Source organism: Anopheles nili, chromosome 2, assembly GCF_943737925.1.
Source record: "Anopheles nili chromosome 2, idAnoNiliSN_F5_01, whole genome shotgun sequence".
NCBI classification, from domain to species: domain Eukaryota; kingdom Metazoa; phylum Arthropoda; class Insecta; order Diptera; family Culicidae; genus Anopheles; species Anopheles nili.
The window spans coordinates 11535851-11550170 of record NC_071291.1 but is presented as its reverse complement, the minus strand read 5'-3'; the positions used below and the strand labels follow the sequence as shown (position 1 = coordinate 11550170).

At 48.4% G+C, this 14320-nt stretch overlaps 2 protein-coding genes across 2 annotated transcripts; both read left to right on the top strand.

Moving 5' to 3' along the window:
* Window positions 1-5858: 5858 nt before the first annotated feature.
* Window positions 5859-7745, top strand: LOC128720635 (homeobox protein Nkx-2.2a). The gene is made up of 3 exons (XM_053814314.1): window positions 5859-6016; window positions 6403-6974; window positions 7041-7745. The coding sequence occupies exons 1-3, from the start codon at window positions 5859-5861 to the stop codon at window positions 7622-7624; spliced, it is 1314 nt and encodes a 437-aa protein (XP_053670289.1). The 3' UTR covers window positions 7625-7745.
* A 4727-nt stretch (window positions 7746-12472) lies between these two features.
* LOC128731602 (homeobox protein bagpipe) lies at window positions 12473-14094 on the top strand. Its single transcript, XM_053824733.1, has 3 exons — window positions 12473-12995; window positions 13121-13572; window positions 13662-14094. The coding sequence occupies exons 1-3, from the start codon at window positions 12473-12475 to the stop codon at window positions 14055-14057; spliced, it is 1371 nt and encodes a 456-aa protein (XP_053680708.1). The 3' UTR covers window positions 14058-14094.
* The last annotated feature ends 226 nt before the right edge of the window (window positions 14095-14320 follow it).

Sequence of the window (14320 nt, the reverse complement as noted above, 5' to 3'; positions counted from 1 at the left end):
AAAAAAAATCAAACGCGACAAAAAGCACCGAATACTTGAAAAAGAGCCGCCCGACCTCTGGCAGCACGTGCGCGATCGATCGGCACACGCTCGCGGCCGTCCAAATTGGAGCTGTCAGGAAGGTGGCCGCCACGAAAAAGGGCGATGAAAAGCGACTATAAACAGGCCGAAACCGCAGCCTATTTGCGTGATCGCAGGTCGCTTTGGTGCGGCACCTCAATCGACCATCTGATTGTAATTTATGATTCGTAATTACTCAACGAAAATGCGCGGGTGATGAATCACCCAATCCTAAGCAATTGTCATCGGTCTAACGGCCAGCGTACGCGACTTGATCGAAGCGCCAAAACGTGTCGATTGTCGAGCGATGGAGCTGATACACGGCGATCGACGCTGTCCGGGATTGTGCTCCGTGAGCACGATCTACTGTTGGCGAGGTGTGTGTGTGTGTGTGTGTGTGTTTGTAAAAGTGAGCATGATCAGAGTCATGAAACCAGCTAATCATGCCAAATGAGGACGCACTCGTCAAGTGGTTGGAATGGAAATAGAGATGAGCCTGGACAAACGATCGATTAGCGCACGGTCGACTGTCGGAGTGGCGTTGCAAAAGGTCATTCATTGGCATGCAGTGATCACCGATGTCGTGAGGATTATTGTAGCTTGAGGTTAACCGAAGGCCTCGCACATCTGGAAGCAGTCGGTATTGGACACACGATGCGGGATAAAGCGAACTTTTATTAATTCATGCCAAAGGTCTTCCAGTTGTGCTGCGAGTTTGAAACAACGAGCATTTTAATGCATTTTACAGAGGACAGCTAAGATTCAGTGCTTGTGGTTCAATAAAACTTGTTATTGTCTGTATTCGTATTTACTTAACTGGAAAATTGTAGAGTTTTTTTTATGGAGAGGATATAATATTGGGAACAGTATACTATTTTATGGATATTTTTAATCAAATTGGCTGTATTCTGCTCGCATTACCACCTAACAGGTTTTAATTAAAATTAGTTATTTTTTATTATTGTGTTTCAAACACATTTGTAGTTTGGAAAAACCATTTTCCAGAAATTTGCTTTACAATTCATTACGCATCTTCTGTGCAAGACTCGATTTTCTTGCATACAACTACGAGTTTCCAAGCAACGCTGAAATATTTCAATGTGTGACTGTATTTTATCTTATCTAACTCTGAAGTGTAATTATCACTAAATTTGTTTACGGAAACATAATTTTCAACGTGTTGCATTGCGAATTGGAATTTTTACATTTACAATAACGATATTAACAACACTCCATAAAATTTCAAAACTAATCTTGTATCCATAATAATATGGAAATGTAAATGACTTCTTATTTATTTCGTTAAAAACATACTTAAGCTTTGATTTTTAAATTATATGTTCTTCATTTTTCCTTTAGTGAATTCTTTCTCACACAATGCCATAAAACGATCCTTTTCGGGAAATGATATCTCAGACACAAGCCACCATCACATTTAGCATGGACCACAACCAGTATTATACCACTTCAAATACCGTTAGAAAATGAACATAAAACTGGTATAGAGGAAAATGATGGAAAACTTCATGTAGAGATGAGACAACATATTTTATATTGCAATTAGTTGTGTACGTTAGAGGATCCTATATGTGGCATATTGAGCATTGACTAGAAGCCCTGAGTTTAAGGAAGTGTCGAGCACCATGAGCCTCCATCATTAAGCCAAGCCAAAGATCGTTGCCGGGACCACGTGTATTGAAACCTTTTGGGATTCTGTCATGATTTGATTCATCCAAACCTGAAGTTTCAGGTTGCATTAGAAAAAAAACTGAATTTTTTTTCCACAGAATTTAATAAAAATTATGTTTTTCTTGCAATTTATTTGTAACCGTGAAAGTGAATAGTTAACTCAAAATAAGTTGTAACATGTCAGATGATTTTTTACAACAGCAATGTCGTTGAAATTAATTATTGATTTTGATAAAGCCATTGATATACTATATCAAAATCACAAGAAAAATAGAATGCGGTACATTCACACATTCTACATTTATACATACATTCTAGTATACAATTTGCAGCATGCGTTCATTAGTTTGGTTTATTTTATATTTTGTCACTGTTTCAGGTTTCCTGAAGTTTCAATCACCAGCAACGACGAGCACTAAAACCTCGGAAAAAATAAAACACCATATTAGGGAGAGAGTCAAGCTCATTTATCGCAGCTCCAGCCAGTGACCAAATTTTCGTCATTCGAGCTAAAAATGTTGATCACGGATCGCGAACGGTCAACTAACACGATGACGTAGTGCCATTGGCGAAACAACCGATTCGTCCGCGGAATCAAAGGGACCCGACCCACAGATCGCCTGCCATCCCGTGCAATTGCCAACGGCTGGATCACTCGGAAAGGGTTATCAGTTTTATGACACAAATTAAAATTCAATTAAGCCAGCTCCGGATTTAACTAAAACCGCGCTCCATGGCAGCGCAATGGCAGCGACTGGTGGCATCTGGCAGCGACATAAATATCCCCGTTATCGCAACACGACCCCGCACCGATCGGCTGTGTTGCTGGGCCAACACTTCACCAGGGCCCGTCCCGGAGTATGTTTGTTTGGAGGAAAATGGCGAGGCGTTAAATGGGAGCGCGGTAGCCGTTTATTGATCGTCATTAATCTTTCCCACCACTGGTGGGGTCCGAGACGGGGCCGTATGATGGATTTCGCTTGGGGTGGTGTTGGGTCGAGGCTAAAATTGGGAAATGGCTCAAATCTGACCGCGCTCCAGCTCGTGCGATCGCGTGTGGCATCGTTGGCGAATCGTTTTCCGACTCTGACTCATGGATTTTGCTTCCGAAAACAACGTATGCGCCATCCAGCGATCCGCTCAAGTGGCGCTTGGATCTGGTTTTGATCGACGCCGGATGTGCGATCCGAACGCCACCTTCCGGCGTTCGATGGCCATTATTGATTGATCATCATCTGGCCCAAGCCGTCGGCGACGATCTCCGGTTAGGTTGAGGCTTCCCAGTTGCCTACGGGTTTGTGATTCCAAGCCCTGGTTCATCGTATGCTGGCGCCACGGAAGACTATGCGACCGTACACAACCTGCACCTTCCAGACGGCGGTTTAGCAGACCAAACTCGACCTCGGCACGCAGACGGAACCCGACGGGCTTTGTTCTCTTCAATTCCCAGCCGCTCATCTGCGCCGTTTCAAGTGGCTCTGTGACAGTAGTGGAAGCAGCATAAATTATGTAACGTTAATGCACTCGGGGCTGCTGGAAGTTGCAATTTGTCAGCGCATTTGGCTACGCGTCCAGCTGAACTCCCGGGCGTCCCGGGCGTTCGGCGGCCAAAGCCGGCCCCGGTTTCCTTCTCGGGGTGCGCTTTGATGTCTTAGGAATGCATTTGAGGCCGCACCGGGCCTGAGCGCAGACCGATGGGAACATTTTGTGAGCGCATCAAAGCGCTACAAACAAGCGGCGGTGCCATTATCCGGGGTCAGAACTCTTTCGTACGGCGCATCATGTTGCATATCGTTCGGTAGCAGTTGGCAGCTGAGCCGTGTGCGCATGTCCTACATACGTTTTTGTGAATTTTAGAATATACGACATAAGCCGATGTTGCTGATTTTTGCTGCTAAAATATGCCTAATGAACACATGTTTTATTGCTCGTAGAGCAATATTCTATTCGATTTTTTTTTCTAACACGCCTTGTAGCACAAAAATGTGTTTGTAAGGTAATTTACAACTGTTCATCAAGAGTAAAATACCATTTCCAGGAATTAACGTCGTACTTGCGAACAAGATCGTATTGGCTTGAAGTCCTTGAGACCTCATATTTGAAAGTAACCGCGCAGCTACAAATCTTCGCGTCTAAATCATATGCTTTGCTGACGTGAATTGTTTCCTTTTTACGATGAAAGTGTAAAAAAATATCAACATTCCATCTGTAACCGATTTGTTTCTCTTGACAAAGGCAACGTGCTATGCGGAGGACGGTTTAATTTGTTCGAATCCTTCATCCAACCTCGGTGTGGAGGTAATAAAACTTTAACGTCTAGCTCGAGAGCGCGCGATCGCAGAGCAAATCCATGAGTGAGTCGTTAAAAGGAGAGAAAAAAAATATTACGAGCTCACAATGCTCCTTTAGGGGTTTCCCTCCGAAGCAACGGGATCAATAAAATCCAAGAGGACAGTTCGGCACAGGACCGTTTCGTTTTCCCATTGAGCTTTTCCTCGCTCCAACTCTTCTGCTTTTCGTCACGACGCACAACAACCTGCCACAGGAAAAAGGGAAAGCAAAGCAACAAAAAAAACGACACAATAACACGGTCCACCACCAACAATGGAGCCGTTTCAGGCCACGGCTTCAGTTTGGCATTGGCCCATATCACTAACGGTTCGATTTCCCCGTTGACACGAGAGCCTGTTGCTCTTACAAGCGTGTCACGTTACACCGTATCCCGGCAAAGGACCGAGGTCTATCAAACGCCACTCCGTCAAACTAGAGGCTGCTGGTGAAAAAAGAAAAACCATCGCCAGGACGCTTGTTTTGGTTTCTGCGTCTATTCGCCCCGCGGTACGCAGATTGACAATTACAAAAATGCACCGTTTCGTCCGGCCAGCGTTTCCACCAACTTTTCCCGCCGGCGTCTAGACACGGGACTACATCCTTTTCCTCGTGTGCCTGCCGCCGGTCTCACTCCGGGGGTTGTAAATTCATTTCGTTGCACAACCTCGCATCCCCGGGGTGCTCGATTATGTAAAACAGAAACGAATGCTGGGTTTGCGGCCTGGTGGACTGGTGGCGGACCCGAGACTGAAGGACTTGGAGGTCCCGGTGACGCCAGCGCCTTCGTCAAACACAAATCAAACAAATTGGACACTGAACATTGCTTCCAGATGTCGTCCCAGCGGGTCCTGCAGCGGACGAACCCGAGACAGGACATTGTCAGGACATCGTCCGTCGGGGTTTTTCGGGACGATGAGCTCGAGCCGGTCGTGTAAACGAAGGAGCGTTTTTTTTTTGCGGCGTGTTGGTGGATACCGACGCCATCTTGCATGGGAGTCGCTCGATGGGTGGGAAAACTTCTCACTCCCCCAAACGGTGTGCCACTGCGCAGGACGCCCCAAGACGCTGGCAGCACCGGCAATCGATCGACCAACGAGAGCGCATCCTCCTCACACGCACCGGTCGGGGAGAAAGCATGAGCCACGAAATCCTCGACCGATGATCGTGCGGGTGGTGATCGACCCGTTGGAAAATTCTACGCCACGCGTCGAGTGAAAAGGAAAATCGTCCGCTCGCACATCGACAAGAAGAACATCGAGAGTGAATGCGACAAAAGACATCACTAGTCGTGCGGGAAAAGTCGTCATTTTCCTACCATCAAATCGAGGGCGTTGTTGTCTCGCTTACACTCACGCTGTTTCGTTCGCTTGCGTTGGGTGGTAGCAGACCGCCATGCAAAAGGGGCCGAAAAGCGAACAGTATCGGAATGCGTGTCCCGGATGGGTTTTGTTTCGGCGACACACGGAGCACAGTCGGTCGCATGTGGTTCCGTTGGAAGGATGTAAGCATTTGCAAGGCAGAGACTCGCTCACAGCAGTGTGTCGGTTGGATGAAGTGAGATGTTTTGTGTCAAAGTGAATGTCCTTGAAGATCAGTTGAATTGAAAAATACGATAGACAGCGGGGAAAAACGCACCGTAACGTGCCGCATATCAGTGAACACCACAGAAGTGAATCAATTAAGTGTGGAAATTGAAAAAAAAAAATACAACAAACCATACAGAGCAAGACAGTCAGTGGACAGTAGTGTGTGTGTGTGAGAGAGAGTGGGCGAGGAAAATGCTCCAGCAAGGATACTACGATATCACGCACTCGGAAATAGCTGGCGGTGGAAGTGAAGCGAACAATAATACCCCGTTCTCGGTGAAGGACATCCTCAATATGGTCGAATCGGGTGCAGGAGTCGTCGATGGGTACCTGAACTGCCAGATGGAAAGGTTGGTTTTTGGATGCATTCCTTTTTGCAAAACCTCGAGGAGGTTTTTTCAAGTCTTGCATACAGCCGGGTTGCAATAAATTAATTACCAGAGTAATAATTTGACTTTTGAACTTGCCTCGATTGAATAGGTTTCAATTGTAATATACGTATAAATATATCTACTAGTCGTTGGACTATTTGAACGCGTTTATAGCTTCACATTTTTGGTAAAACTGTACAGAATGTTCAAAAAAGCTCAAAACAGACGATCCTTTTGGTGCTTTGTTACATACTCATGTTTAATCTCAAAAACGATCCTCAAATGTCAGAAATTACTTTCCGATCGAATTGTTGTTGCTCATGGCAGATCTGCTCTTGTTCCTTCTCCTTCTCCTTCTTTTGCAGCGCTTCCGGCCACTTCTCGTACGCCACCTACTCCGGCTACGATGCCCCGCCTGGATATCATCCGTCGGACCCCTACGGCATGCTTCCACACGGATACCTCTCTCAGGCACATCATCATCACCATCATGACCTCAGCTACGGTGCTTCTTCGTACGATTTTAACTCACCTCCAGGACCTGTCCCGTCTCACGTCCCTCCTCCACACTACTCCCACGGTCAGTCCTCGTACGGATATCATCCCGCGATCACCACCAACTCCAGTCCTGCACTTGGTACCGATCTCGAGATGACATACGCCGGTGGTTCAGCGGAAAAACCCACTCTGCTAGGACACGAACAGTCCGTTTCACAGTGCGGCTTTCACATACAGGACGTTCGGGGAGCACTTCTAGACAGCAGTACTCCCACGTTGGTGGATCACACGCCTGTGAAGGAACCCCCCAACAAGGACGAATCGTTCACGAGTGGATCGACCTGCGTCACGTCCGAGCACGTCCAAGAGTTGGATAGCCTTTGTCAGCTGAATAACAACAACCACCACACAACCGCCAGCGAGGAGGAACTGCTCCAAAGTAAGTAATCGACTCTTACGCAGCAGGTGTTTGAATTGGTCCGTAATTCACGCGTTTCCTTCCCAGAAGAATGCAACGGCGCTGCACTCGTGACATCATCCCGGTGTGAACTTCGCAAAAACGGGAAGCTACGTGCGAAGCGCAAACCACGCATCCTTTTCTCGCAGGGTCAGGTGTTGGAGCTCGAGCGACGTTTCCGACAACAGCGCTATCTGTCGGCACCGGAACGCGAAACTCTCGCCAGCATCCTGAAGCTGACACCGACTCAGGTGAAGATCTGGTTCCAGAACCGTCGCTACAAGTCCAAACGCGTGCAACTCGAAAGTGCCTCTACGTCGGTGCCAAAGTGTGACACAGCGACCCTCAACGCAACACCTCGATGTCCTTCCGACGCAAACAGTAAGGATTTTGATGACCTTTCGCTTGGACTCACTATGGGCAGTTATACACCGGTTGGATATCACGCTGGAACGGCTACCTCATCGACGTCATCAGCTTCCTCGTCGTCGACAGGGACAACACCGGCACCACCTGCGCCACCACCACCATACCCGTCGTACGGCATCCAGTACTCGGAGCAGTACTCGACCCCGCCACCTCCACCACCACCTCCCAACCCGTACTACGATCCAAAGGTGGCGTACTGGTAGTACCGGCGCAAGGTCCCACAGATCGAACAGGCGGATCGATCGAGCTGTACATAGCCGCCATCGCACAAACGGTACAAAACCTGGCCAACCCATCACTCGCTCACACCGACGATGGGAGCCATTTGTGGACAATAAAAGCAATAAATGTTACCCAACAAAAAAAAAAGGAAAAGAAAACGGCACGTATTTAAAGCCCCCCCTTCCTGAACGAAACATTCAAACACGCATCCATCATTTGCCGCCGCGAAATAAGGCCAATTGCAAGATCCTCGCTTGGGTCAACGCCGTGTAATGTGATATCCGCGGCGAGCGAGGAGCCTCGAATTCCGGCTCGAACGGACGACTGGATGGACGTCAGCTTTGGCTGCCGTGACAGGTCGATTTGACAGCGATGAAACCCGAGTCCGGCCAGTGCCGGCAGTGCGTGTGGCGTGTAAATAATCGACCATCACGATTCGGCCGTCCCGTGATCGATTGGCGAATGCCGTTCATTCATGCGTACGGCCAGAGCACGATGGTTGGATCCATCCTTGTGACGTTGAGCAGTGTTTCCGTGTTTCGAAACACCATCCCGACGAACGACGGTTGGGGTTTCCGGGCGCGAGGTCGCCCGAGGGCATCTGCTTTACGTTCTGTCAAAGAAGCGATTAGCTCGGATAACCCTTGCGGTTCGGAGCGCTCGCTGTTTGTCGTGGCCGTAAGTCATGGGTGTAAGTGGCCGTGCGGCTGAGCACGTAGGGTAGGGAAAATGGACGAATGCCATAAATCGTGGTTTTCCATGCGTGTGCGGTGCGTGTAATTGTGCGAGTGGTGCAGTATGCGTTGCGATGGCGTGGCGCGTATTAGTTGCACCCTGCTGCCGAGCGTTTTCTAGTGGCTCCCATTAATTTCCCATCAGAGATAGGCGCGTTCGGCTGCAGCCGGTTGCCCGGTGGGAAAGCTCTGTCTTCGGTCGGGGTTTTCCCGCAGGTTGATCGGGATCCGTCTTTGGTGGGTGATCGTGTGATGTGTCTGTTTTGAATTTTGCGTTATCATCGAACGGAGCAGCTTGGTTGGGGTGATGCGCTCAGGCTGCCAGCAGAGGGAGAGAGATGTTGAACAGAAGCTGGGATGCCGCAGTTCAACATGAATGTAAAGTCGTAAAGATTGGGAAACGATTCAATAACGTTTTTGTTTCGTTCACGTGCTTCGAAGGAAGAAGTGTCTAGTTCTTTGATCATACGTCATCTTTTTGAAGGTAAATGCTGTTTTACGTAGAGAAATGTTATCCATACTAAGTAAGAAAAGCTTTCAAATAATTTTGTACCTATAAATTCAGACCAACCTTACCTTCCAAAGGTTTTCCTTGTACACTGTTTTCTTTTATTACTGTGATATGTTTTTCCGCTCAAATAGCTTGCTTATTTTTTTCACATGATATTTATTGAAATTTACCACTATTTAACCCAGTTTTATGATAATAACAGGCACTAGAATCATATGATCAATGATCTTCAACTAATTAGTCCTAGCAGTAAAACATGCCCACGTTTTGACACGCCTGAACGCTTTAGAAACGCTTCATATCATGAAGCGCTTCCTTAACCAACCGAGACACAAACCCCTAATAGTTCTAAAAACCTACACTGCAGCGCTACTGTAGGTATAGAGATGAGATTTTATGTATGTTGGTTATGTTGGAGAGCATAAAAAAGCTATCTAACAGCAGCATTCATTACTTTGTTTATTGCCCCATTATTTCATAGCTAGTAAAGATAACAATGAAGTCGATTGTACTTTATGAATGGAGTTGAGCCGAATATTATTTAAGAGTTAAATTAATAGCCCTAAAAACGCATAACTAGTAGATCAATAGTGAGTCAATAATTTTAGCTATATACAACCAATGCCCTAAAAACTTGTGTGATGAAATTAATAAAACCTTCACTTCCTTTCTTTCCTTTACCTTATTTTTCATCTATGTAATTAGCAACTGTTCGTATCTTAGATAGCAGTTGAATATTCCATGCATTGATTTGATGAGTATCCGACCTTCACCTATGAGAAGCTACGATGGATACTAGTTTTTTTGCCTTTTTTGTTTTTCCATGTGACGTCATGACATGTTCAACAAAGCGGCACTTTCCCAGGCGTCGCCCTAAAGGAGCACCTCAAAATGAACCTATTGTCATTCAAATCACCTCGAGCGGTTTCGCTTCAAGGTCGAGATATACCGCCGAGCTGAAAGTGCACTCGAATGAGCCGCTCCTGCTTTTCCGAATGGAATGTCCTGCTTTCCCATCGACGCACCGTAACTCCTGATTTGGTGAGCTCACAAATTTCCCACTTACCGGCTACCGCAAGGACCGACCGAAAAGGACACTTTGCCAACGGCAGATTAGCGGAGGCGCGTGGCACAGCCCCTACCTTCCGAACCCTCTCGCCGATAGGCACCCTCAACCAGGGGATGATCTCATCACGGCACCATATTGTCCTCGGTCACTCAGCTCGAACGGTACTTTGTTGCAAGGACCGGCAAGGACCCTGGGGCCAGGTTGGCTGTTGCTCAACTTTTTCGCATTGTTTCTTCGCGCCACCGATCTCGCGTCCTGTGCTTGTCTTTCGTCCTTTTTTCCGTACACTTTTTGGTCCGCTTTCCACGCTCACCAACCATAATAGACACTAATTGAAATTACTGCCCGGAAGGTGTTACTTTTGTATGCTTGTTTTGCCTGCGGCTTTTGCGGGTGTTCGGCTGAAGCGAAATTATTCGCTGCCACGTGGCACCGGTGTGGCGAATGTGGAATCACCGAAGGGACACCAGCGTGTAAATGCCCGGGTAATTAGAGCCTCGGAATGCTAGATCCGGAAATCGGCACGTTTCCGCTCACACGTCACAACAATGGTTAACAGTGGTTCGATTGTTCCGACTTCGCCACGGATCTGGCCGATGAGCTCTTCGGTTGGCCTACTGCGACCCTTTTTTTGAAGGTTCAACCGAAGCCCGCGAGGTAATCGTCATCAAATGACAATGTAAATATCATAAAGTTGGCCATGAGTGCCGTTGCTAGGGGAGCTATTTTTGAAGTGCGCTCACATCTCCAGCAACTGCCTCGGAAAGTCACGTTCTCGAGGATGGCGCTCGGTGGAGTTTATTCAACGTATGGGGTTGGAATGCTCCTCTTTCGTAAACTCGGGAAGGGAGTTGAGCTTTACTACACTTTGCGCCATGAAATGCGATACTTTTGCTGTCTCTCTCTCTCTCTCTCTCTCTTTCTGTCCCTCGGCTACCGTAGGGATGCTGCTTCGTTCCAGCGTTCCACTCACATTCTCGCTGTCGTTAAAAGGAAACCGAATCTGGGCCACACGAAGGCCGCTGGTGCAAGGGAACAGGAGCATCTTAAACAGGGATTATCGAATATCGCTTTCCGGCCGTGCGGTGGCGCCGTGGTCAATATTCAATTAAGCGAAGTGATCACTCATCGAACACTTTCCACGCTCGGTGATGTATTGCCCTACCCCGGGGTTGTGGTTAAACGGCTTGCTCTTCCGGCTGAGATTTGTGTTTGAAGAGCGGACAGGATTTCCCGGTTGGTTCGAAGTGTGGAACATCGAATGTAAACCAACACTTGGCTGCTATTTATCGCCCTTGTTCTGCACATGGAACTGAACGACGAAACGATTTCTATCGTTTTTGATCCACAAAGTCCTTATAACACGTGTTCACAGAGGTGTTTGGAAAGGAGCATGAATATATGAAAATATAACTATTCATTTTGATAAAAATAAGCGAATGAAAATGACATATAGATAGTCTTTTTATTGCTGAAACGTGTCGTTGGCGTATAATTTTAGTATTCGACAGACAGCGCCTTAACACGTGACGTTTTATGGCACTTTAAATAATGACGTTATGAGCCAGCAAATTGATGTAGAAATCCATCAACCGCCCCATTCGAGCCAAATGTACGCGACTCGCGCTTTGTGCCTGACTCACAATGAGCTAACAACAAAACAACAACGGTGTCGCCGTTTCCTTGGAGTCCTCGCGGCGGGAAGTAACACTTTTCCTCGAAAGTAATTCCATTAGCATCGTCGCCACCGCACTAATGCGCACTCTTCTCCTCCCGGCCACGTGCTCGTTAGGCCCACGATTCGGCACACACACAATTCGCTACGCCATATTGCCGTTGGGAACACCTTCATCGCGCGAGCGTCACCTTGAAGACTTCTTCAAGCTCCGGTGTCTCGCGGGGCGCAGAATCGCACCATCGCACGAACTCCATCGTACGAGTGCCGTTTCCCTCGGGTGGCAGGAAAAACGGAACAGAAGGGTAGAAGCAAGGATCAAGTCTTCCACCCCCGCGTGCGCCGTCGCACTAAACAAACAACGGACCACCTTCGCAAGTGTGCAAGTCGTTCTGGCGAACAAATTCTCACTCTCCGACCGCACACTTTCGACGCCGGCGGGGCGTTAGAGCGAGCGAGAAAGCAAACCGTGTACGAGAGCGAGACACCACTACGACGCCAGTGCGTCACCATCCAATCACGGCTGGGCTCTTATCCAATCGAAGTGCGCCAGCGAGTGGTTGCGGGAAAACTGGGAAAAACGTTTTCCATGAGCCGGTGGCCGTCCGGAAAATGTGCGCTTCATTCGTGCTGCTCAGCTCGTTAAGTGCGGTCGTGTGTGGCATCCGTGGCCGGTGTTGGACGAGTTTTGTTGAGTTGGTGTGCGCGAGTTTTTCCGGAGGGTTTTTCCTCTGTAACACCTTTTTTTGTGGTCCCATCCGTGGTGTGTAATTTGTGAGGTGCAGTTTTTGAAGTGTGAATTTTGAAGGACACTTTGTGTGACACAAGTGACACAAGGACATGAGTGTGACCGCTTCGACGGCAAAGTCGATCGCATCGACACCGTTCTCGATCAATGATATCCTTACGAGGAGTCGTCGAGGAGATCGACACAGTTCCGGTGAGTCCTCCGGCAACGAAGAGGACATGCATGCCGCGTTCTATCACCAGCACCACCAGCGCCATTTCCAGCATGCCCTACGACACCAGCATCATCGGAGAGGTCCTGTACACGACGCACCTTCCGGGAAGCTGGCCTTGAGTTACTACCACACCAACAACAACTCCGATCGACAGCGTGATCATAATGCCACAACTCCTTCCGGAGTCGCCACACTGCCATCCGTCCTTCGTCGAGGTTCGCTCGATTGTTTCGTCGTTGATGGACCAGTGCGTGAGGATACCGAGGACCTTCCAAGGCCAGATGTGGGCTGTGAGCATCCTACGGCTGTGGGATCGTGTTATCGTCTTCCCAAGGACTCACACCACCGACGACAACCTGACAGTCCCATCGATATGCGCCGTTTGGCAGACAACGATTCGGGTAAGTCACCCCGGAAACGACCTGCTAACAATCCGCCTAATGCACATCAGGACACGTGCCTCATCGAGGACACATCCATTGCTAATTGGCATTGCTTCGATCTCTCTCTCTCTCTCTAACGCCAGATTGCGATTCGCCATCTCCGTACGCGGGTGCACTGGGACTTCACGGGACATCAGGTGGAGGTGTTCCAACTGGCACTCCTCTGTTGGCAGGTGAGGAGATGCCATCCGCACGCAAAAAGCGCTCTCGGGCGGCATTCAGTCACGCACAAGTGTTCGAACTGGAACGACGATTCGCTCAACAGCGTTATCTGTCCGGGCCGGAGCGATCCGAGCTGGCAAAAAGTCTCCGACTGACGGAGACACAGGTTAAGATCTGGTTCCAGAACCGTCGCTACAAAACCAAACGGAAGCAGATCCAGCAGCATGAAGCGGCTCTGCTGAGTGCTACCAAACGCGTCCCTGTGCAGGTGTTGGTACGGGAGGATGGCTCGTACGGACCGATGTTGGCCACTGGGCAGCCTCATTACGCGGCCGGGCTAGATCCGGCTCTTCTTAACGTCTACCGACATCAGGTGGGTCGAGTCCTGGTTATTCGCTAGTGAAGTGTCTGGAGTAGAGTCGTCGTACTAATCCGTGCCTTTTGGTGGGTTTTCTTCACCAGATTCAGATGGCGTATGGCATGCCCGGCATTCCACCGATGCCATTCTCGTACTTCTATCCCTCGAAAGCGTTGGCCACCGTCCCAAGTGGTCCGATGGCACCATCATCTTCGGGTGCGTCTCCTGGTCAACCCTGCAAGCTTCCAACGACGGTACATCCGCATCATGGATCCGCCTCACTAGTGACCTCGGCAGGACCTCTGAACTTCTCCACCCGCAGCGACAGCGATCCGGAAGGCTGTCCTGTGGGCTTTCGATCGAGGTCTCCTTCGGAACAGGGCTCGGATGGAGCTAGACCACGCAGCCAGATGGATGTGGACGCGAGTGGCCATTGTAGCGTGTTGTCGTCGGCTGGTGAAGGTGATGAGGATGAGTGTGAAAATGTGGAAATCGATTGAATCGTGTATATAGTGCGTCGCATGCTCAAGTGCTATTGCAAACCTGAAGATTCGTCCTCGAACTCGACCCTAGGCTAATGTTATTCCTGTTGTAAGATATCGATGAATAAATTAAGTGATTTTATGCTGAACACTTCGCTGTGGGGTTTTATTGCTTCTGAGAACCGTGGAAGTTGACGTACAACTCCACAAACTTTGTTTATTTCTTTGTTTTGACAATTCCTTTTGTGTTCTTGTCAATCTAAGCAATTGAAGTTGAGAAA